Source organism: Diadema antillarum, unplaced genomic scaffold (genome assembly GCF_040938485.1).
Source record: "Diadema antillarum isolate AM-2024a unplaced genomic scaffold, OU_Dant_1.0 seq00000622_RagTag, whole genome shotgun sequence".
In the NCBI taxonomy this organism is placed as follows: domain Eukaryota; kingdom Metazoa; phylum Echinodermata; class Echinoidea; order Diadematoida; family Diadematidae; genus Diadema; species Diadema antillarum.
This window is the reverse complement of record NW_027271545.1, coordinates 199,222-221,736: the sequence shown is the minus strand read 5'-3', so window position 1 is coordinate 221,736 and position 22,515 is coordinate 199,222. Positions and strand designations below refer to the sequence as shown.

Here is a 22,515-nt window from a genome sequence, read left to right as displayed (position 1 = left end):
CTACTCTCCTGAAGCTCCTGCCCCCCACAGAAAATGCATTCCTTCTGCACGTAAAGAGGGCTGCCCTTGCAACAATGATCGATAAGACAGTGCACATTGCTAAGCCCCAACTCCCATCCTGGACAGAGTTTGGGTTGTCTCTAGATGGTCAGCATGCTGTACCAATTCCAAGTACTCGTCCAGCTTGGCCGGAGTCAATGAAGAAGGCAATATCATGTGGATGTACCAAGGGATGCAAGAAGAACTTCTCATGTGCTAAGAACTCAATCCCATGCTACATAGGGTGCCGATGCCAAGGACTTTCAGACAAATGCAGCAGGATGCAGGACATTGAACAAATTGAGCTAAGTGATAGTAGCAGCTCAGACTCAGATAGTGATTAGGAAGCAGAGATCAATCTGTTTTCACTGGAGGTTTGGGTTTTAATATTATCTCACTCCCTTTTTCAGTTGTTGATACAAAGGCGATAGTTTGATTTGATATACTATCTGATATATCAGTGTTCTTATTATCTGCATGACAATCTAATGTCTGTATATACCTGTCAAATCACATTTCAGTGCACAATATGTGTTGAAATATGATATACAAGTGGCTGTGCATAGCAGCCACTTTGAGAAAAATATAGCCACTGAGAAGTCGTATATTCTATATCAGGCCTATGGCAACATTATAGTTCATTATAACTTTAAGGAGATGTAGTCTGCGTACTATGCACAATTCAAGACTTAGTGATAAAGACATCCTTAATTGCATATTATGAGGACCATAGCAAAGCAAAACATGATATCTGCTGCTAAGTTTTACCCCTAATTGATGCATATGGAGTAAGGTTAGCCTGAAATTTTTTTTTTTTGTCTTCAAAAATATATGGGATATATAGAGATGCCTGTGTGTCTATTACAAACTGCCCTTTCGGCTGATATGAAAGTGCAAACTTTGGAGCACTATAACTTTTTTATTGGAAATTCAATGAACCTGTGATTTTCACAGAATACTGCCCATATGTATGGACTATTTTCCACGAAGTTTTAATTCTCTAGAAAAGATAATTTTTGAAATATGAAAAATCGCAATTTTACAGAATTAAAATTTATGGTAAAAAGTGTAATAAAAAATCTTATTTTTGCCTAAAATTGTTATGTAAACTATTACCAAACCAGTCAAGTGAGGTATCATTCTGTAGTAAATTTAATTTTCTTTAATATGATACCACACACATTCTGATTAAAGGCCCTGTACGACACAAAAGTTATTTGGAAAAATGTAAATATTATTTAAACATGCATGGCGGCCATTTTGAAAAAAAAATGGCCGCCATTTTTTTCCAGTAGCTTATTGTCAAGGTAGTCCACCTAGAAGTTGTTCAGGAGGGTCTTCTGAACACGTTGATACCAAACAACCTTTTACAACAGCCCATGTCTGGTAAACCTGTCTTGCCCCCTACTAGAAATCTCGAACGTCAATGGTTTTAAAACTCTGATCAGCGGGTTTTCCCGGCTTTTGCAACACATGGCGTTCCATACGAGGCGACGTATCGCAAGCATCATACTACAAAACAACAACAACAACGGTAACTAACTCGACTCGGTCATCAGTGCGCGCACATGTTGTTACCACGGCCGCGCCGTTGTACGGGATCGTGACGGTGCCTTTTGTATAGCACTAGATTCGTGTAGCAGCATCAATACGATCTTTGGCAACATCACCGATTGTACGGTCTGATGGACGTCTAGCTGGATCTAGGTCTACTAATCCTAACCAGTCCTGAGTTGACGTTAATAATAATAGATCTACTATCTAGGTCTCCCACAACAATGATCTGTAGCTGCTGGATGCTGCATACTACAAGCTGATGATCCATCTTGAGCTAATTTACCTTCCAGAGAAGTCAACGTTGTCGTTGGTTCAGCAGCGCCAGCGGTGTTGCCGTTGGTTCTGGTAACGGCCTTGATAGTGTTAGAAGTTTATCTCGGCCTAGGCCTACCCGAAGGATATCGACAAGAACGATGGTAGGCCTAATGACGTACTGTAACTCGTAGAAACGTATTCGCCCATCAAGCAGTTTATCGATCCCTATTTGGTAGGTGTCCAACGCATCGACACTTACTGTAGGCCCATTCTCAGTAAAAGCGTTCAAATACGGAATTTTGGTGTCGCCGACATTCCATGACAGTTTGCGGTTCCCTGAAACCTATTAGATACTATTTAAATGTTTATAATATATCACGAGGACTTTATTTGTTAAAAATAAACACGATCAAATGCGGTTGTCTGCCTTTTTGTATAAAATTTTGCTGTTAAACTTCGTTAAGACCCCCAAAACGCAGTGTCGCCGGCTATTTCAGAATTATGTTTTATTGCTCCTCTCCGTCCACAAACATACTTTCCAAATATCATTTTCATGGACGATGAGCATATCATATGTGCTAATCACAATACTCAAAAAGTTCCAAAACTTTTATTGACTTCTTTTTTTATAGCCTTTTGAAACCTGTCGCCAAATTCACCGCCAGATACGTTACCAGTTTCTTTAGTGTTACAGCATTGCGAAAATAACAAGACTATGCAATGACCCTGTGTATATGAAACCCTGAGGATATACTTCATACACTGCAAGTACTTAGATTTTTTTGTGCAACAGCTCTTTATTGAGAATACGGTACAATGTTTGAAATATCGGTTTTCTACACTTTTATTTGGACAGATACGTTACATACTTTTCACGCCACCCACGGCGACAGATATTGCAATATCAAACAAATTGTATATTATACATTACTCCTCGGAATGACGCATCGATTCAACATTAAAGTTTAGTACAAGTGAGAAATATTTGGTAGATATCGCTCTCATGATAATATGATCGACCATATACGTTACCACAGATACGTTACCCCAGATACGTGACCGAATTTTGCTCATTGGTCTTGTGCTTTCTGGGGATCAAATCTGGTCAAAATTCATCCCTACGCATTACATGCTTCGTTTTGTTGGACCTCAGGATTATATTCTTACACCAAAAGGACAGAGAGGTGAAAAAGAGCAACACTTCCACATGAGTTTTCTTTGTGCGTCAGTGTCTCACAACTTAATGCCAAGTTTTCCGACAGATACGTTACCACATAATCAAAATGCTGAAAAGAAATTGTAAATGGTTTTACAAACAAATCGTTGTGTGCTCATAAACTCCAAAGTTCTATTCTATAAAACCCAGCCACTTTCATATTCTATGCAACAACTTTGAACGTTTATTTTACAAGACGAAGCTAAGATTCAGCATATCAGTTTTTTGCTTTTCAGATTTAGCAGATACGTTACGTATAATTCAGGGCACCCACGGTGACAAATAATGTTATGTAAAACAAAGTGTTTATAAAATGATTCTGCATAGAATGACGCTTCCATAAAAAATTAAAGTTATGTTCAAATGAAGAATATTCAGTAGATATTGCTCTGTAACTTCACCGACAGATTCATTTACAATACGCCAGATACGTTACCAAACTTTGAAAGAGTAAAAAGTAGTTTATGAAACGCTTCCGAGAAAAGTTCCAGTGTTCTGTTGCATATTTATTCTAGTGTTTTTCAACATATGAAGAACTACTCAAGATTCATTGATAAGTTGAACAATTATTTATTCATTTTCATTAAAAGGAATGAGCCAAATACGTTACCATAGGTCAAACAACTGTTTAGCACATCGAGTTCATAGAGACTGTACCTACTTCCTTCTAAGTGCCTGCAAAAATATATATTTTAAACCTTGTTTGCATTATCCATCAAAACTTAATGAATATTTATAGTCAGATGTATAAATACATTCAGACGTAAGATGAGAATATTCTGTGAATGAAGAACTCAGCTTTCACATTTAGGGCTCTTTTCCACTACATTTCATAGTTTAAATATTACGTACAATGTTTAAAATGGTTAATTTGGGCTTACATTATTCATTTTTACATCAATTCATGAGGTAAATAATTAAACAGGTGATATTTATTAATTCATACACAACTAAAATTATTACTTATATCTTACCAGATACGTTACCAAAGGTGATTCGATGTTTTTCAATAGTTATTTCCCCGGGAAAGCAATTCATATTTGTTTCCTGTGGAAATTCCAGATCGGATCGTTCCCTTTGCATGATTTGTGGGATTCGAAACTTTATTTGTAAGCGAAATTTGCAAAAAATACAAAGTGAATCTTAAGGTTATATTTCATTTCAGCAAAAAGCATATTTCAACCTACCACACAGAAATAATTTCTACCAATTAGCAAGGGATGACAACATCTTTCCCTCTTGAAAAATCCCAATATCTTTAGGGGGGACAGATGTCTTTTCCTGAACAGAAATTGGATCAAAACAATAAATTTAATTCAGAGTTAGGAGTCCATTACAACATGTAAATTTGCGGTAACGTATCTGATTGGTGATCAAAAATCATATATGATGCTCTATTTCAATTCATTTTTACTCAATGAATGGCCATCATTTAGAATGTTCCACTTTTTGTTTCGTATTTGACCGGTTTTGAAGTTTCCGAAAACACATCTTTGAATGTATTACTTTGTGGTTGATTTTTCGGTTTTACTCACATGGAATTGAACACTTAATCTGAGAATGGCCCTGTAGTGTATGTACTCAGTTAACTGCGACAGTCGCCACACGCAGTGTGGCGGCTGCGCCGTGCTCCCATAAAAGATCTTCATGTTGAACAAACGGGTGCCTTTGCGGCGCTATATTTCCTTAATTTTTCAACAGAAACTACTAGGAATACTTACATGGGTCGATGAAACCTAAATGACTATCATCGGCGACTGTTTGATGCATTTCATTGCTTGTGATGCACAAAATGATGTCTTATAAGCAGCTCACCGATGTTCACAGAATTCACAATCACTTGCACAAGCGCACAGAATACTTGGGAATAACTGCGACAGCCGCCACACGCAGTGTGGCGGCTGTGCCGTGCTCCCATAAAAGATCTTCATGTTGAACAAACGGGTGCCTTTGCGGCGCTATATTTCCTTAATTTTTCAACAGAAACCACTAGGAATACTTACATGGGTCGATGAAACCTAAATGACTATCATCGGCGACTGTTTGATGCATTTCATTGCTTGTGATGCACAAAATGATGTCTTATAAGCAGCTCACCGATGTTCACAGAATTCACAATCACTTGCACAAGCGCACAGAATACTTGAACTATAACATAAGCGAAACTGCGGGGAAGCCGCCAGGACCGCGCCTGGCGGCGCGGTCTCCGGGGCTAACTTGGGAACTAACATAAGCGAAACTGCGGGAAGCCGCCTGGCGGCGCGGTCTCCGGGGCTAGTACTCAGTAAGATTTAATGATAGTTGATACTGACACCTCTCGAAATAGAGCATTGCGCTTTCATTCACGCATGAGACTAATACGCGCAGTGGTTTTGCATTCTTCATCATTGCTCTGGGCATTTGATGATGTCCAAATATTGGGTAAATTACAGAATACCAGCAGCCAATCACAGATAGCGCAACTCGCTCTGAAGAGAGCGTAATTGTAATTACGCTTGCGGATAGCAATCGTCAAAAATATCAATCCCATTTGGCATTTGCAATACCAGTCCGGGAAACCCGCTCATGAGGACCGCTCCCGCGTACGAGGACTGCCCCGCCTCATGAGGACCGCCCCCACGCCTCATGAGGCCCGGGGGGGAACACCTCATGAGGCCCCCTATTCACTTCTTCTTCATCTCACATCTGACGTATAAATTGTCGCAACTTTGCACGGTGATTTTTTGTTATTTGTTACACCCACATGTCCACTATCCTGTATCCATGATGAAAAGAAGAAAAAATCCTATCTGTTTTTTTTTTTTCAAAAATCGAGTTTTAATCAACCGATGCAGAGCGCCCATCAAAACACGGGCGCCAGCGTGTTCGCACAATGCAAGACTGCCGTACCTAGCGGCCTGATCCGACTATGATCCGACTAGTCGGATCAGGCCGCTAGGTGCGGCAGTCTTGCATTGTGCGAACACGCTGGCGCCTGTGTTTTGATGGGCGCTCTGCATCGGTTGATTAAAACTCGATTTTTGAAAAAAAAACAGATAGGATTTTTTCTTCTTTTCATCATGGATAGTGGACATGTGTGTGTAACAAAAAATCACCGTGCAAAGTTGCGACAATTTATACGTCAGATGTGAGATGAAAAGAAGTGAATAGGGGGCCTCATGAGGCGTGGGGCGGTCCTCATGAGGCGTGGGGGCGGTCCTCATGAGGCGGGGCAGTCCTCGTACGCGGGAGCGGTCCTCATGAGTGGGTTTCCCGGACTGATACAGTCGGTGATTCAACTGTCGATGATTGTATTTGTTTACATGTATTTTCTTCGATCTGTGCAGTGAGAGTGTGATTACCGGTACTCGTACGTGGTTCTTGGGGGGTTTCGGGGGTGTACCCCGATAGCGACAATAATGTAGTTCTTTTAATCGTACGATCCTAGTCTAGACTAGCCGTTAACTCTTTATGTGCCACGTTCGCACGTCCGGCTCAGGCGATGGCGTGCCAACTTCGCATATTCTGCTCAACAAACAAAGCCGCCAAAACCGATCGATAAATCGCTAATCCCGCGGTAACAATCAAAGCGTTTCTCACGCTTTTGTTCCTCTCACATTCGGCTTGCATTCTATGTGGTGATTGACTATCAAGCGGTGTTCCCAACTAGATTTGCGTGTACATTCTAAGTTTCTGTCATTATTAATGTGCCAAAGACATGCCTTTACAGTAATGTAGCAACTGGTAGTTCAAAAGAAAAATTGAAAATAGAATCATTATACATTGTAAATGGAAAGCAAAGTTTGGCATTCCTCTTTAACTTTGCTCACTATTATGTACAGCTTAACAGAAAAATTTGTAGAAGTTATACAAATTGGAAAAACAGAATTCTTTCTCAAAGCATGACTACTTTTGTGTCTCGGAATAACGTGGCACACAGGGGGTTTCCACCATAGCACATAAAGAGTTAAGATTTCCCCAAATTCACAATGTAGGTTTCTATACCGGTACTCGCATTTTTAGGAGCTGAGGATAGTCCGTATTCATGTAAATTTAGATCTATTTTCTAATGTTAGACAACTAGAATAGTAGAAAATGATGCCAATTTAGGTGAGACTAGAAAAAGTCACTTAACTAACAGTAAAGTTAATTGACTGTGCCGGTGCATTTGACAGCCCACCATGTTGACTCAATATACAGCATATCCTGTAGACGTGTGTGTGACAGTGGTAGCGCGTATTGAGTGTGCAGATCATGCGCATGTTTACTAGTATTTGTACTAGTAATATGTGTACAGGCATAGTGGTTGAGCGTGCAATTGTGTCTTGACAATATGCGTATGCGCGTTGCCTTACCAAGTTACTGTGATTGATCGTGAATGACTTGTGTCGAAAAGAGTGAAAGAAGAAGGATGCCAGCTATGATGACGTCATCACATCACCTTTAAAAATAGCTCCGTCAAACTTGGCTCGATTTTCTTTATTGACGATTTACTGGAGTTATCTCGATTTAGGACAGTTTTCCTCCATAACAACTCAATTTTTATAAAAATTGTATGGTCAACCTATTTCTTGACGGCCGTTCCATTTCTGGGCTTTTTGGGGGCCCCAGACGACAGGAAAGATAAATTTCAGCCCTCTGGGCTGAAATTTGTCTCTAATTTCTAAAGGAATGCCGCGGGAGGCCTCCGGTGGCTCTTGTGTAGTCTTAAAGGGAAGGTAAACCCAAAGAGCGATGTGGATTGAGTGAAAGCAGCAACATTAGTAGAACACATCAGTGAAAGTTTGAGGAAAATCGGACAATCGATGCAAAAGTTATGAATTTTTAAAGTTTTGGTGTTGGAACCGCTGGATGAGGAGACTACTAGAGGATATGACGTATGAGTGGACAACAATACAAAGAAAATATAAAGGAAATTCAACAAAAATTCACTTTTCTAGAATTATGAAAGAGCAGTGGACCAACCGCTTTCAGAAAGCAGGGGGAGTAATTGCTACCCTTAACATATGTCAATATCAAGTTGATGGAATTTGTAATTTTCATGAAAAATGGATTTTTGTAGTATTTTCTTTATATTTTCTTGGTATTGTTGTCCACTCATACGTCATAACCTCTAGTAGTCTCCTCATCCAGCGGTTCCAACACCAAAACTTTAAAAATTCATAACTTTTGCATCGATTGTCCGATTTTCTTCAAACTTTCACTGATGTGTTCTACTAATGTTGCTGCTTTCACTCAATCCACATTGTTCTTGGGGTTTATCTTCCCTTTAACAATAGGCCTATACGCATAAGTATGCTAATTTATATGACACAAAACTGGTGTTCTGTAATTTCCTTCAAATTTTACTGAAACACCCGATAATAAACAAGATCAATTAGCAAAACAATGATCCTATAAATGCACCATTGGAAAAGCATTAGACTCTGAGTCTGGAAACTACATAGAATCTACATGCATTTCACACGTATTGTCAATAGAGGGTAGACAGTATACCTGTGGTGCAACTGAGTGCATCAAAACAACCCACACAGCATGTACCGCAAATGGGCAATTCCATGAGATTGGTGTCATGGGGTGAAAAAATAAATTATTAAGTTGAAACTTGCCACTTATTTTATTTTGGTCAGTATACTTCTGGGCATGTGAAACAGCCATTTTTTACACTAATTTACCTCCAGAATGGCAGATATTACACTTTAAAGTTAACTAACATTTTCATGGAGAATTACTTTGAAAATGTACTTGAATGTTTGAGTTGAATTCGTAGAATATAAAAGAATGGTTAGTAATTGATTTGTTAATTTTTATGATGTATTGGGTATTAGTTACTAGTTGTCAGTAAGGAAAAAATGATCCGTATTCCCATGAATTGGTAGAATGCATACTTTTAAACTGCTAAAACTAATGTAACGTGAGTAACGAAAATACTGAAATAGTTTCATATCTTAATATTCCCTTGGATTTAAAATGTGCCAGTGGAAATTCTCTTCATACTGCCTCTACCTAATATGAAAAATGGTGAAAGAGTTGTGTACATGCAATTGTATTATAATGACAGAGGTTCAAAAATTGTAACGTGAGTGACAATGTAACGTGAGTAACAAGGGTGTACCGTGTGTAACAACAAAAAATCATGAAATACAAATATATATTTCTGCACCAATGACAGCAAATATTTTTTGTGTGACTTGAGTAAGCTGAGGGAGCATTAAGAGAGTATGGGCTTTTAAATAACCTTACATGACCTTGCTTTAATTGGTTGTTATCTAATAGGCTAAACACACTTGCTATCCAACGAAAAGCTCGATTGGCAAACTAGACAAACCAGATGTGGCCAATGATCCTGGACATTCTGAATTTTTTTTTTTTGTTAAGTTCTAGGCCTTACATTACATATCTTTTCAGATGTCAGCTGTTGATGACTTTAAATCTTTTTTAGAGGCAGCTTGATCTTTTTTTCTTTTCTTTTTTTAATGCTCAAGGATGTGACTTGTACAGTTTTGGTAATTGATTAGTGGAGCAATCTCAAGACAGATGGGAATGTAACATTGCATCTCGATACAATTTACAAATGAATTGTAAGCATAATAAACAAAAATCTGTATGTATATATCTGATGTAACTTTGAGCAAGAGTTGGCATTCTCTTTGCAATGCTATCTTTTTTTTTTTGGGGGGGGGGGGGTTAACAATCATTTTCTGTCAGCTGGTAAAACATCTGTGTTTAAGACATTTACAAGAATTGTCAGTGTCACAGCTCTTGATACATTATTCTTAAGGATTATCAACCGAAAATAATGACGCTTTCAGATTGCCAACCTCCAGACGTCATCCCAGACTGCAGTCTGGGGTGAACACGGAGTGACATTCCTCCCTAACAGTTAAAATGCAAACACGGGGTAAGGTCACGCTACCCTTTCACATACAGCTTCCCGTCTGGGATGATCTCGGCATGCGTTTCCGTGGCAACTCGTCCTGGATGATCTCGTACATGTACGTGTACCGAGCAGCGAAAACTGTACAAGAATTGTTATGTACTGTAAACTTTTTTTAGTTAAGTAAACACTAAATTAAATATTTATTAAGTTTAAGAAATAAAAAATAACTTTTCTAAAATTAAATATTTAGATAGAAATATTTCAAAAGGTGGTTGTATCAATGCTTTTGCTTCGTCAATCTTACAAATTGACCCCATGTGTAGTTATCCCGTACCATGTCTCATACACAACTGTAGTTCCGTACAATGCTCAAAACAAAGCACGTGCTCGCATGCGGCGACTGGGATTTCCGGTTCGGTTTGTCACCCCGTGTCGTGCCGATACATTTCACATTGCCGGCGAACAAGGGTGAACACGGGATGTCCTCCGGAGGTCACCCCAGAGTCGTGCTAGACGGTCTAGCGTGAATGTTCACCTCGTGTTCGCGCCGTGTTCGTGCCGTGTTCACCCGGAGGACATTACCTCGGTATCTTTCAAATCAACAGTGGACGACGGTAGACACGGCACGACGTCCGGACGTCATCCCCTGTTTTCAGCCCAAACTGAAAGGGGTTTTAGTTAAATTAGGTTAAGAGGTGGGTCACTGTATACATCTGTACATAGCAGGGCTGCCAAACTAGAGTGAGAGTTTGGAGTGTAGTGTCAGTAAGTACTGTAAGCGACTAATCAAAGTGACGGTGGTTGGGAGGTACAGTGTATGCTATATTGCACGAGAGTTGGCAGCCCTGACATAGAGTGGAAAGTCCACACTGGTAACAGTAGCTGGATGTAATTTGTAGACATGTACTGTCTGTTATTTCTAAAGTAGTTTACAATTTATGAAATCAAGTGTTTCACTCATGATTAAAACTACTTACATTTCAGTTCCTGTGAAAGGGAATAGAAGTAAAATATTTTATCACACTGCATTAACTAGGTAGTGTCTAGAACTACTTTATATTTTCTTGCATTCGGTTTATAGTTGTTACTTGGATTCTGTAAAGTAAAATGTGTGGCATATGACTGTATGACAGTGGAAAAAGTATGAAAGAGTGCCAATATTGTTTTATTTTAGGGACAAAATATCTGTAGAGGTTAGATACATCAAAAGCATTTAGTTTCCAGCTAATTCTCATGGTCAGTTATGTGGTAGTGATTATGAGCTTATATGTAACATGAGTAACGTGTAAGGTGAGTAACAAAGATTTTGCTATTGCTGTCAAATATTTCCAATGCTCTCAAAATTTTACCCCCTATTATTTGAGTACCACAACATGAGTTATATAAATCATACAACAGTTGTTTGAAATGCTACCCAGTATGAGGACACTTTTTGAATAAAGACATGTTGGCTTTTTATGTCATCCCAAAAAATGTAACGTGAGTAACGAAAGTATTTTGTCTTTATTTCCTGTATAGATGTGGTTAGTAAAATTCTATCAATATTGCATGGTACACTAAGGTCTTGTGCATCTATTGTAGAACAGAGAGTAGGGCCTATGTCAAACCTTCCTGTACAAAAACTATGACAATTACAATATGCAGGGATGCCTAAAAAGTGTAACGTGAGTAACATGGAATTGCCCAAATCACATTTTTAATGTGTGTTTGTAAATTCAGAATCTTTACATGTGAGTGAAACTTCAGACAAACTGTGAGATATTTTAAGTATCTATTGATAGAAAAACAGGGTGTCAGTGTGTTGGACACCCAACTATACTGCCACTGCCAGTAGGCTTACTTAATTGAACAGTTAATTTTATAGTTACGCGGAGGTGATTGACCTCTCTCCGGCCTACGCTATACTAGGACTAGTACTAGGTGTTTCAAAAAACATTTCCCACTTTTGATCATTAATAGCTCAGAGACTATTCATCCGATGAAATTGTCATTGATATAAATAATAGCTGAATAGTGTACAATTTGGTTGAAGGTAATTTAAATGTGAAAGCATGAATCAGTTTCATTAAATCTAAGATTGATTTTGAAGTAAGGTTTCAGATTTTGGTCAATTTTTAACCCTCTGTACAAAAATTGAACCTTGCACAGGAACCAATGATGTGTATGTGAGTGTGTGCTGACAATGGCCCTTAACAATGGACATGCCTGAACCACCTGTTGACTAGGCGTCAGTCCCAGGCACATGAATGATTAATCAATAATTCATGTGGATCGCCCTGGGCACTGCTAGTCTGGATTCATGCACGGTAAAGGGTAAACTGCATGCGCATGGAAAAAGGAAGCACACTTTTCCATGTGCTTGCAAACACCACATTCCATTCCAGCTGGCAATCATTTTCAATTTTTGCTTCACATAATTTTTAATCACTAAATTTGGGATATAAATAAGCATAAATGATCTAAAGTTCCTCATTTTAATACAACTGTCTACTAATTAAATAGTCTGACAAATATTTCGCTTTTTGATAAAAAGAAATCATTTTTGGTTAAGAGTTCAGCAGCATTTAGCATTGGGGCGATATGTTTCACAGTAGATTTATTTAAGGCTCCATTTACACAAGAGTGTATACTCTAATTGATTTTCTTTGCTTCCTGTCACCATGTTTACGATAGAACAGAAGGTATTCATTGTAATTTCGTTTTTCAGAAGTAGGGAGAGCACTGTCGAGACCCAACGACAGTATCGGCAGGCGTTTGACTTTACACAGATACTGCCAGAGGCTGAATAAAGACTAGTTGTGATAGTGGAATTTCTCATGAATAAATAATGAAGCATTCAAATCCTTTTTAAACCATTGTTTAGGACCATTGTCAGGGTGTTAACCACACACTCCCATACACACCCATTGACCCCTGTGCAAAGTGAAATTTTGTACAGAGGGTTGAAAATAGAGCAAAATCTGGAACCTAACTGTGAAATTAATCATGGATTTCATGAAACTGATTTATGTTTTCATATTCAAACCACCTTCAACCAAATTGTACACTATTCAGCTATTACTCACATCAATTACGGTGTTATCTGATATATAGTTTATGAATTATTAAGAATCAAAAGTGGGAAATGTTTTTTGAAACACCTAGTAGTAGCTCAGAGTATCTTCTCCTTCTTTTGTTGACTTCCTCCAGTCCTGGAGAACTGCGTTTGATGCGTTCGCACCACAGGGTAGTATCACCCCGAAATTCCAACATAAGTACTAAAAATTACTAGGCGCGAGTGTACTTTCGCACCTGTTTGTCAAGTGATCTCCAAACACGCACAAACTCAGTTTTGTTATTCAATAACCTAAAATACTTGCATCTAAGTCTCCAAAGTCAAATAGAAGTTAAGTTTTATCACTTTTAGAATTTACAAATGTCAGAATATCATTGGAAGTCTTGATCACTTGAAAAACTGTTCTGTACACTAGCACAGTAAGAATACGTTCAGCGCATGCACTAAGGGTCGATCATTTGGTCTGAATGTAGCCACACAGCGGATTTTTCAATTGTGTCGTTGAAAAGCTAAAATTTGTTTTTCTCTTTTCTTCAGCCAAGTCTTGTGCTGGCGGTTGTAGCTTCAATTTAAAGCGGTTGAGCGCATGCGCGAGTGTGTGCTGCCACTTATATCTTTCTCTTTCTTTTCTTCTTTCATTTTCAGGTAGAATCTATACCTAAATTTCCCTCTCCTTCCTATCTATCATTTCTTTGTAGTTTTCGTCTTGTCTAACTTTCTCAATTTCTCATTTAACTGAAAAGGCTTCAGTATCACACACTTGACTGTGTTCATAGGCTAGCATACTCATTATTGATGAGGCATAAATATGATTTTCCATGACACCACACAAGCATGAAATTATTATATTCAACATAAGGGTCATACATTTTATCAATGGATTCATAGAATTTGACCGTGAAATTTGGAAGTGAGAAAAAAACAGTAAAGCTGATTTCAGCTGTAAAATAGGCTATGTTTGGCAATAATCAATGGTGATCTGGCAACCATGGTTGCAGTAGCTTTATAGCTGAAATGCGTGCAGTTTTCAAGCACTGAGCTGCGAGTTATTCTCCCCATATTCTAGATGAGAAAAACACATTTAGTCCAAGAGTATTAGTTTTAACCTGGACATTTTTGGTAGCAAGCTGATTTTTTCAGGATAGGTCCAGAAAATTGTCTAGAATAACATACTAAAAGTCCTCATAAATCCTCTTTGAGCGTTTTCCACAATCCAAGATGGCGTCCAAAATGGCCGCCATTTTCAGAAATTCTAATAACTTTTCAACTAGAGGAACAAAATACAAAATGTAAATGTCTAAATATATGTTTTGAAGCATGAAGAAGTCAATAAAAACATATCAAGAGATGTTGATGCACGCAAGTACCGAAATCCAAGATGGCGTCCAAAATGGCCGCCATTTTCAGAAATTCTTATAGCTTATCAGCCAGGTAGGCCCTTACCCAAATACAAAATTCAGATATCTAAATATATGTTTTGAAGCATGAAGAACTCAATAAAAGACATATTAAGAGATGTTGATTCACGCTAGTACCGCAATCCTAGATGGCGTCCAAAATGGCCGCCATTTTTTGAAATTCTTAAAACTTTTCAGCCAGGTAACCTAAATACAAAATTTGAATGTCAAAATATATGTTTTGAAGGGTGAAGAACTCAATAAAGTGCATATTAAGAGTTATTGAAGCACGCAAGTACCGTAATCCAAGATGGCGTCCAAAATGGCCGCCATTTCCTAATTTTTTTTTCTCATAATTTTGCAAGTAGATTTCAACTGTACACACTTAGAATGTCGATATATACATTTTGAGTCACAAGGAACCAAATATAAGACTTATTTAGAGATTTTGGAACACAAACAAAGCACTTAAGCACTTTCAGATATCCAAAATGGTGTCCAAAATGGCTGCCCATAACTCTGCAACTACATGTAGGTAACCGCGATAAGCACTTAAATTTAATTTTGAGACAATAAGGAACCCAACGAAGTACTTATTCAGAGATCATGAAGCACGACCTGTACAGTCATAATTTTCCAAATATTCAACCTGAAGTATTTGCACTTTGACATTGAATGGCAATCATAAAAATGCTAAATGTCACTCGCTCGGCCCCTTTCCATAGACTTTGTACATCTTTTAAATTAACAAATTTCCGAATATGTCATCAAAAAGTGTACACTAAATAATTCATTTACAAATTGCAAAAGTTAGTTCCCTCATATTGAAGGGTAATTTGCTCTTCCTAACCCTTCCACCGCTCACTTCCCCAATATGAATTAAATACCCCTTTGATTAACAATTCCCAAATATTCCATCAAATGTGTGTAAATGATATAATCATTTTCATTTCAATTCAAGTGTAAAAGCGCCCTCGTGTTGGAGGGGATTGGGATATTGAGACTATGAATTAGGTACTTTTTGAGGATGGACAATCAATATAACACCAAGGGTGCACTAGGCCAGTTAATGACGATCAAAGAAATGCAAAACTCCCTCCAGCCGAAAGTGACTCCCCCCCACATCTTCTACTAGCTCATTGCCTTTAATATACTAGTCTTTATTCTACTTACACTTTTTAATAGAAACAAAAATCTAATATTTTACCAATAGTGCGCACCATATTCCGGAACAAAAAAAAAACTCCAAAAAACACTCCATTTTGTGGGAGGGTGCATCACCTCATACACCACCCCCCGCATATTTCCATAAATATATTTTCTTACTTTTAGGACAAAAACAAATCTCAGATATTTCACCAAAAGAGTGCGCTATATCTCTGAATTTCAAATTGGAAAATGCCAAAATCTACATTGTATGGGAAGGAGTATTCTCCTCTCACACTTCCCCCTCCCCGACACTTTCCTGAATACATATTTTTTGTAACGTTTTCAAATAGAAAACAAATATCGGATATTTCACCAAATGGGTGCAACAGATGTGTGAATTTCAGTCTGAAAATACGAAATTTTCCCTCGTGTGGGAGCGGGCAACCCTATGACCGCGCACTGCCACGATTCTATATCTTTTTTTTTTTTTTTTGCTTTTTCGATGGAAACGTAAATGTAATATTTCACCAATAGGGTGCATCAGATGTCTAAATATCAAGTCTAAAAAGGCAAAATCTCCCTCGTGTTTTGGGGGGGGAGGGGGAGGGCATTCCCCTTCCACACCCTCCCGTATATTGCCCATTTCCCTGAATACTACTTTATGTATTTCCTACTCTTTGATGGAAATAATTCAATATGTTACCAAACGTTTGCACTATATGTTCTACTTTCGAGTAAAAGAAAATGAAAATGATTCCTTGTGTGGGAGAGGAGTATCCCTCCATGTACCAATAACTATGACTGCCATTTTCTCTTATTTTTATCTATTATATAATTTTACCAAGTCTACACCAAGGATGTACTAGGCTCGCCTAGTACCTCCTTGATCTACACGAAATGAAAAAGATGATTTAGACACTATAATATGTTTAGGTGGAGCAATATACTATACCAAAGAAATTAACTGTCATGTGATGAATTACACATTATTTTGTAGCACCTGTAGATACTAATTTTGAACATTTATGTAGCACAAATATCAAAAAGAATTGTTTTTACTTCTCAAGTGATAACTGACAGTTTTGACTAGAACTCATCTCATGGTAGACATCAAATGCGTTGGTAATAAAAAGGGGCTAGCTCCAAATTTTTATCTCATGTTTGAGGTGACGAAAATAAACGATGTGGTAAAAAGATACTAGTATTACTTTCTAGTAGGCTCTCTGTTTAGCAACAAATCTGATGGTGAAATGTTTCTCTCGTAACAAGGACACACTCCTTAAATTTAACATACAAATGTTGTTTTATTTGTATACGTTACACATTTAAGAATTATTTTTTTTTAAGTTAAAAGTTTCTTATAAACTATACTGACATTTACTTACATAATTGTGAGATAGAATTGTGACTGCAGGCCATTTTGCATGCCATTTTGCATTTTAAGAAGAGTTTCAAGCGGTTTAATCGGTACATGATGCGTGCATCAAAATCTCTTAAAATATGTAGTTTATTGAGTTCTTCTTGTTCGAAACATTTAAGACACTTTAACTGTGTATTGGGTTTCCTAGTTGAAAGGTTATACAAATTTCAGGAAATGGCGGCCATTTTGGATGCCATCTTGGATTACGGTACTTGTCAGCTTCACATCTCTTAATATGTATTTATTGAGCTCTTCATCCTTTAAAACATATCTAGACATTTAAATTTTGTATTTGGGTTACCTGGCTGAAAAGCTATTAAAAAAACAAAATCAGAAAATGGCCGGCCATTTTGAACGCCATCTTGGATTTCGGTACTTGCGTGCATCAACATCTTTTGATATGTGTTTTTTTTTTAGTTCTTCATGCTTCAAAACATATATTTAGACATTTAAATTTTGTATTTTGGTTCTCTAGTTGAAAAGTTATAAGAATTTCTGGAAATGGCGGCATTTTGGACGCCATCTTGGATTGCGGAAAACGCTCAAAGAGGATTTATGAGGACTTTTAGTATGTTATTCAAGACATTTTTCAGGATCTATCCTGAAAAAATCAGCTTGTTACCAAAAATGTCGAGGTTTTGGACTTTTTTGACCTAATGCTCTTGGACTAATTATAAAAACAATGTATTATAACCAAAAAAACAAAAAACAAAAATGGCCTAATCGGGCCACCAAATTATATAATTTCTTAAAAAGTGGTGACCAAACACCGACATATACAATGTATATCTGTGGGCCCCGAGCTACCACTGATGTTGAGCCTTGAATAGCATGTTTCAAGGAACATCTATACTGATTTAAATTGTGATTATTAGAAGGAAGCTTTGCTCCAATATTTGAAGTTGAAATTCAGCATGAAATATAGTTATACAATATTGAAGATCATAGACGCAAAATGCCCGTACACTGATGCAGGTCATTTCATGTGCTAAACAAGGTATTTTTTCTGGGTAATGCAATCTATGATATGTAGTCATTAGCTCTATCCAGACATTACTAGTACAACTATTTGCTTTCTTCCTTACAGTATAGTGTTGTGTACAAGCAAGAACAGGCCCATGAAGACAGCATCTGGTGTGTGGCATGGATGAAGAGTGACAGAGATGGAGTGGAAAACATTGTAACTGGCTCTGTTGATGACTTCGTCAAGTGCTGGAATTGGTATGAATTAATCTACGGGCCTGTAGGACCCTTGCAATACTTCACAATCACTTGGATTAACCCATTGAGGATGGGCTGATTTTTCTACAACATGCATTTCCCATGGACATACAGTATGTCCATGTATACTCAAGAGTAGTCTTCAGCGGGATAATAAGCATGATACTTCTGCACATAACCTCAGCCAAGAGCCAGTGAAGCAATAATTTTTTTGAGTACAGGAGGATCCTGTTATAACAAGATTTGGGGTCTGGCTAATTTTCCATGTTATGTTAGGGCCCTGATTGTACATGTATCTGTGCACTTGGAACACACCTATAAACATACACTGTATGAACTTAGGGCCCCCCCCCCCCCCCCCCCCCACTCAGGTGGTCAACAATACACATATGCTCGTTCCAGATTCTTAGAAATACCCCCTATTCGGAGGGAAAGGGGTTAGGATTTTGACCCCCTTTCGCGGGCTTTTGGAAGGGGAGCCAACAGAATTACCCCCCTATTTTAGGGTTTTGGAAGGGAGGCCACATAATTACCCCCCTATCACATGCTTTAGGAAGGGAAGCTACCAAAATTACCCCCTAAGTGAAGGAAGAGTGCTGAGGTGAAGAGTGTCCACAATTTCAGCACCTGGACGGACAGGAATACATTTAGGGACATAGGTAAAGAGTTCTCTAAACACATCCAAAAGTTGTATATACTTGTGACAGTTTCGACGACGGGCTGTCATCTTTCTCAAACGATGGCTAATTGGCAACTGATGATTTGTCGCCAATCAGCAATTACCCAGGTGTGACATCCAAGTGATAGCGCCATCATAAATGTCAGTTGGTATGCATCCCCATCCCGGTTCATATTGTGGGGGGTTCTTTAAATCCAAATGGCCTCCTTGATGCATCTGTTCAGGTCCTGGCTCTCTCTCACTACTAACTGCGACCCCTCCCAGTTGATGACATGATTTTCCTTCCCAGCATGGTCAGTTATGGCAGACTTGTTGTATGTTTGGCTTGCAGATGCCCTTTGTGATCATGTGTATGATTGTTAGGGGTTAGGGGGTGGTTCACACTCTCTTCCACCGCTGTGAAACAGTAATATCTGACCCCAAAGACAATTAGGAAGAGACCACCACCATCTCTACTGCTCTGTTACAATGTGGCTATCCCTGATGGATGTTGAAACAAAAAGACAAGAACAACAGAACGACCACCAAACAACAAAAGAAAGATGTAACCACTCCAAGAAGTATCCGGTAGTCATCCCCTACATCAAAGGCTTATCAGAGGCAATCAGCAGGATTTTCAAGAAACGTATATCTACAGCAATGAAGCCTTGCAACAAGCTTTAGAGACATACTGGTTCACCCAAAGGACAAAATCAAAGAAATGGACAAAGCACGAGGAGTGTATGTCATCCCTTGCCGTTCTGCCAAGCCCAATATATCGGGGAAACCAGTTGCAAATTAAGTACCTGAATTGATGAACACAAAAAGGATTGCCAAAAATTGGATGGACAATCATACACACGATCACAGAGGGCATCTGCAAGCCAAACATACAAGTATGCTATAAATGACCATGCTGGGAAGGAAAATCATAGCATATGCTCGGTTTTCGGTTCACCATGAGTGAGTCCTTAAAAGGACTGTTAGAATGACAGGAGGAAAGAGAAGGTAAGATAAGAAGCAAGAAATTGAGCGAGAGTATTCTTTCTGGAGTGTGTGTAGTCCTGGAAAGGACTGTGAGCTCCCACCACCACCCATCCGTTCGACAATCCGTTCGACAATCTGTGCCCACCACCCTCATCAGATGGGCCTACCAACTCGGCGACCAGGAACAGACGACATCAAAGTCAGACATCGCTTCTCCCACAAGCTACATTCCATCCTCCACTCTCACGAAGACAAGAACCCGGCCAACAAGCAACCAGGCGTCTACAGCATACCATGCGAGTGCGGCAAATTATACATCGGGGAGACAGGCCACAACTTCAACATCAGACTGAAAGAACACACGACCTGCCAACAACTTTGCAACTGGGAGAAATCAGCCATCGTGAAACATGCACAACAAGAAGACCACTGCATCAACTGGAACAACAGCCACCTCATCTCTTCCATCCCACAATGGCACTCCAGAAGAATCAGAGAAGCCATAGAAATCCACGGACACAACACCATTCCCCAAGACACTGGCCTCCACATCAACAACATCTGGTTTCCGGTTTTACACAATGAGACCATCTCAACACGCCTGCTGCCCAACACAGCTCCCAACAACGCCAATTCACCCGACACCCGGCCTGCTACTCTCCCGACACGCATCACTACCTCCCTCTACAACCTCCGCCCACTCACATGTGCCCATGACACGTACTACCCCATAGTCCACACCCACGTCCGCATACACACCGCCGCCGCCACGCCGGCTTGGATCACCCACGTCTGCATCGTACCTACTTAATCCCCTGCATCTCCAGCTTTCTCTCACTCCTGAGGATGGACAGTGAACTGTCTGAAACGTTGAGTCTTTCTCCTAGCTCTTCTATCCCTCTTCGGTTCACAGTCCTTTTCAGGACTACACAAACTCCAGAAAGAATACTCTCGCTTAATTTCTTGTTTCTTATCTTACCTTCTCTTTCCTTCTGTCATTCTAACAGTCCGTTTAAAGACCTAATAAAATGGTTTAGACATTTTTTTCTTAATGATGTAATAATATTAAATATTAAATTCTAAGTAATTCTATGGTCGTGCGGGATTTTTTACTGTTCTGAATTTTGTTCTATATTTGTTAACATAATGGATGAATTTCCTCGGTTTTGGAAAACTTTCTATACTTTCGCCGCATGCAGCGCACTATCACTTCTAAATTGTGATGCCGTCTAAGATCGGAGTTGTCGATATTGATTGTCTGACCAGCCTCGCCTAGCCATAGCCAGCGAGCTAGCAAGGCTATGCTAGCGCAGCGCAGCGACAGCCGGCCGGCGGCGTCTAGCGCTGGCGGGGGAGCGGCTAGCGAGCGCATAGCAGGTGCTGTGCTGCACTATTGTCATTGGCTAAGCCTTTAGACAAAAGAATATTTAATGAATTGTATCAGATTTAATACTGCCAATAATACAGATTACAACTGTGGTACGCTTGGATATCCATTATTTTCGGCAAACTCGTGAAATAGGCCCCACCACTGTGTGTCTGTACTAATACTACGGCGACTTGCCTGTTTAAATACTTGTGAATTCATCCCCACCGTGTGGCGTTCATCGGTAGGTTAGCACGGCAGTGGGGCTGCCTTCCGCAGTCAATACTCATTAATACGGCGAAAATGACTTCCTAATATGTCCCTCGACTAATTTAACGGCCAATTTAACCATAAATACAACCCTACCTAACCCTAAACCCTAGGACCTACCCTTGCTTGCTATAAACACACGGGTACGGTGCAGGCGCACTGCAGTGGGGCCTATTTCACGGTAGCCCCACCACCACTGCGTGTCTGTACTAATACTACGGCGACTCGCCTGCTTTATAGGCCTAGACCTACTCGTGAATTCAGCCCCACCGTGGCGTTCATCGGTAGATAAGCACGGCGGTGGGGCTTCCTTCCACAGTATGATTTGTAGCATAAAACAAAAACTACTCGACCAAAATTGACGATCATTCTTGGTATTGTTTTTCTTAGAAAATGGCGCATCTAAATTACTGATAACAAATACCTGACAAATATTGCAGACAAACTGGTTAGGCCTTTTTTTTTTCTTCTTTTTTTTTTTTTGAGCCACGACCCACCCTGTAACATATCCCCCTAGCACTGAGTGTAGCCTCTGTACTACTACCAAAGATTCTGCTATTACTGCTTACTAGTCTACTAGACCTAGTGGTAATAGTACTACTACTAGTAGTAGTACTAGTAGGCTACTACTACTAGTAGACTACTACTACTAGTAGACTGCTACTACTACTAGACTACTACTGGTAGTTTAACTTGTTAGCGCCGGCCGACGGGCCAGGCCACGGCCGGGACGCTCCCGCTTGCGGCGGCCGGGTGGCCGCTCACTTTGTGAGCAAGCTGGGTCTGTTCTTCTACTACTTACCAGACAAACAGTTACAACTTACAATGTCAATCATGTAGAATACAGTATATCCTTTATAACGTTAAAATATATGAGGGCATATCACACATACCACTCTGTATTTCCCAGGCGATTGTTTCCGTGAGGTCTATTCTCGGACTTAGTGCCATGTTCATTTGCTCTTGCACTGGCAGCAGGGCATGACGCAAATCTCTCGTTTGAAGAGGCTACACCCCAGTAAATAATGCCAGTGCATATCTTGGCAATCAATGACTTAAAGTCAAA

The 22,515-nt window shown here is 39.3% G+C and overlaps 1 protein-coding gene across 1 annotated transcript in view; it reads left to right on the top strand.

The window, feature by feature from the left end:
* Positions 1-1,712: 1,712 nt before the first annotated feature.
* Positions 1,713-22,515, top strand: part of LOC139736118 (uncharacterized) — a 110,975-nt gene continuing 90,172 nt past the window's right edge. The window contains exons 1-2 of the mRNA XM_071646850.1: positions 1,713-2,012; positions 18,035-18,168. Of these exons, the coding sequence (XP_071502951.1) occupies positions 2,010-2,012; positions 18,035-18,168 (137 nt within the window). The 5' untranslated portion in view covers positions 1,713-2,009. The remainder of the gene's footprint in view (positions 2,013-18,034; positions 18,169-22,515) is intronic.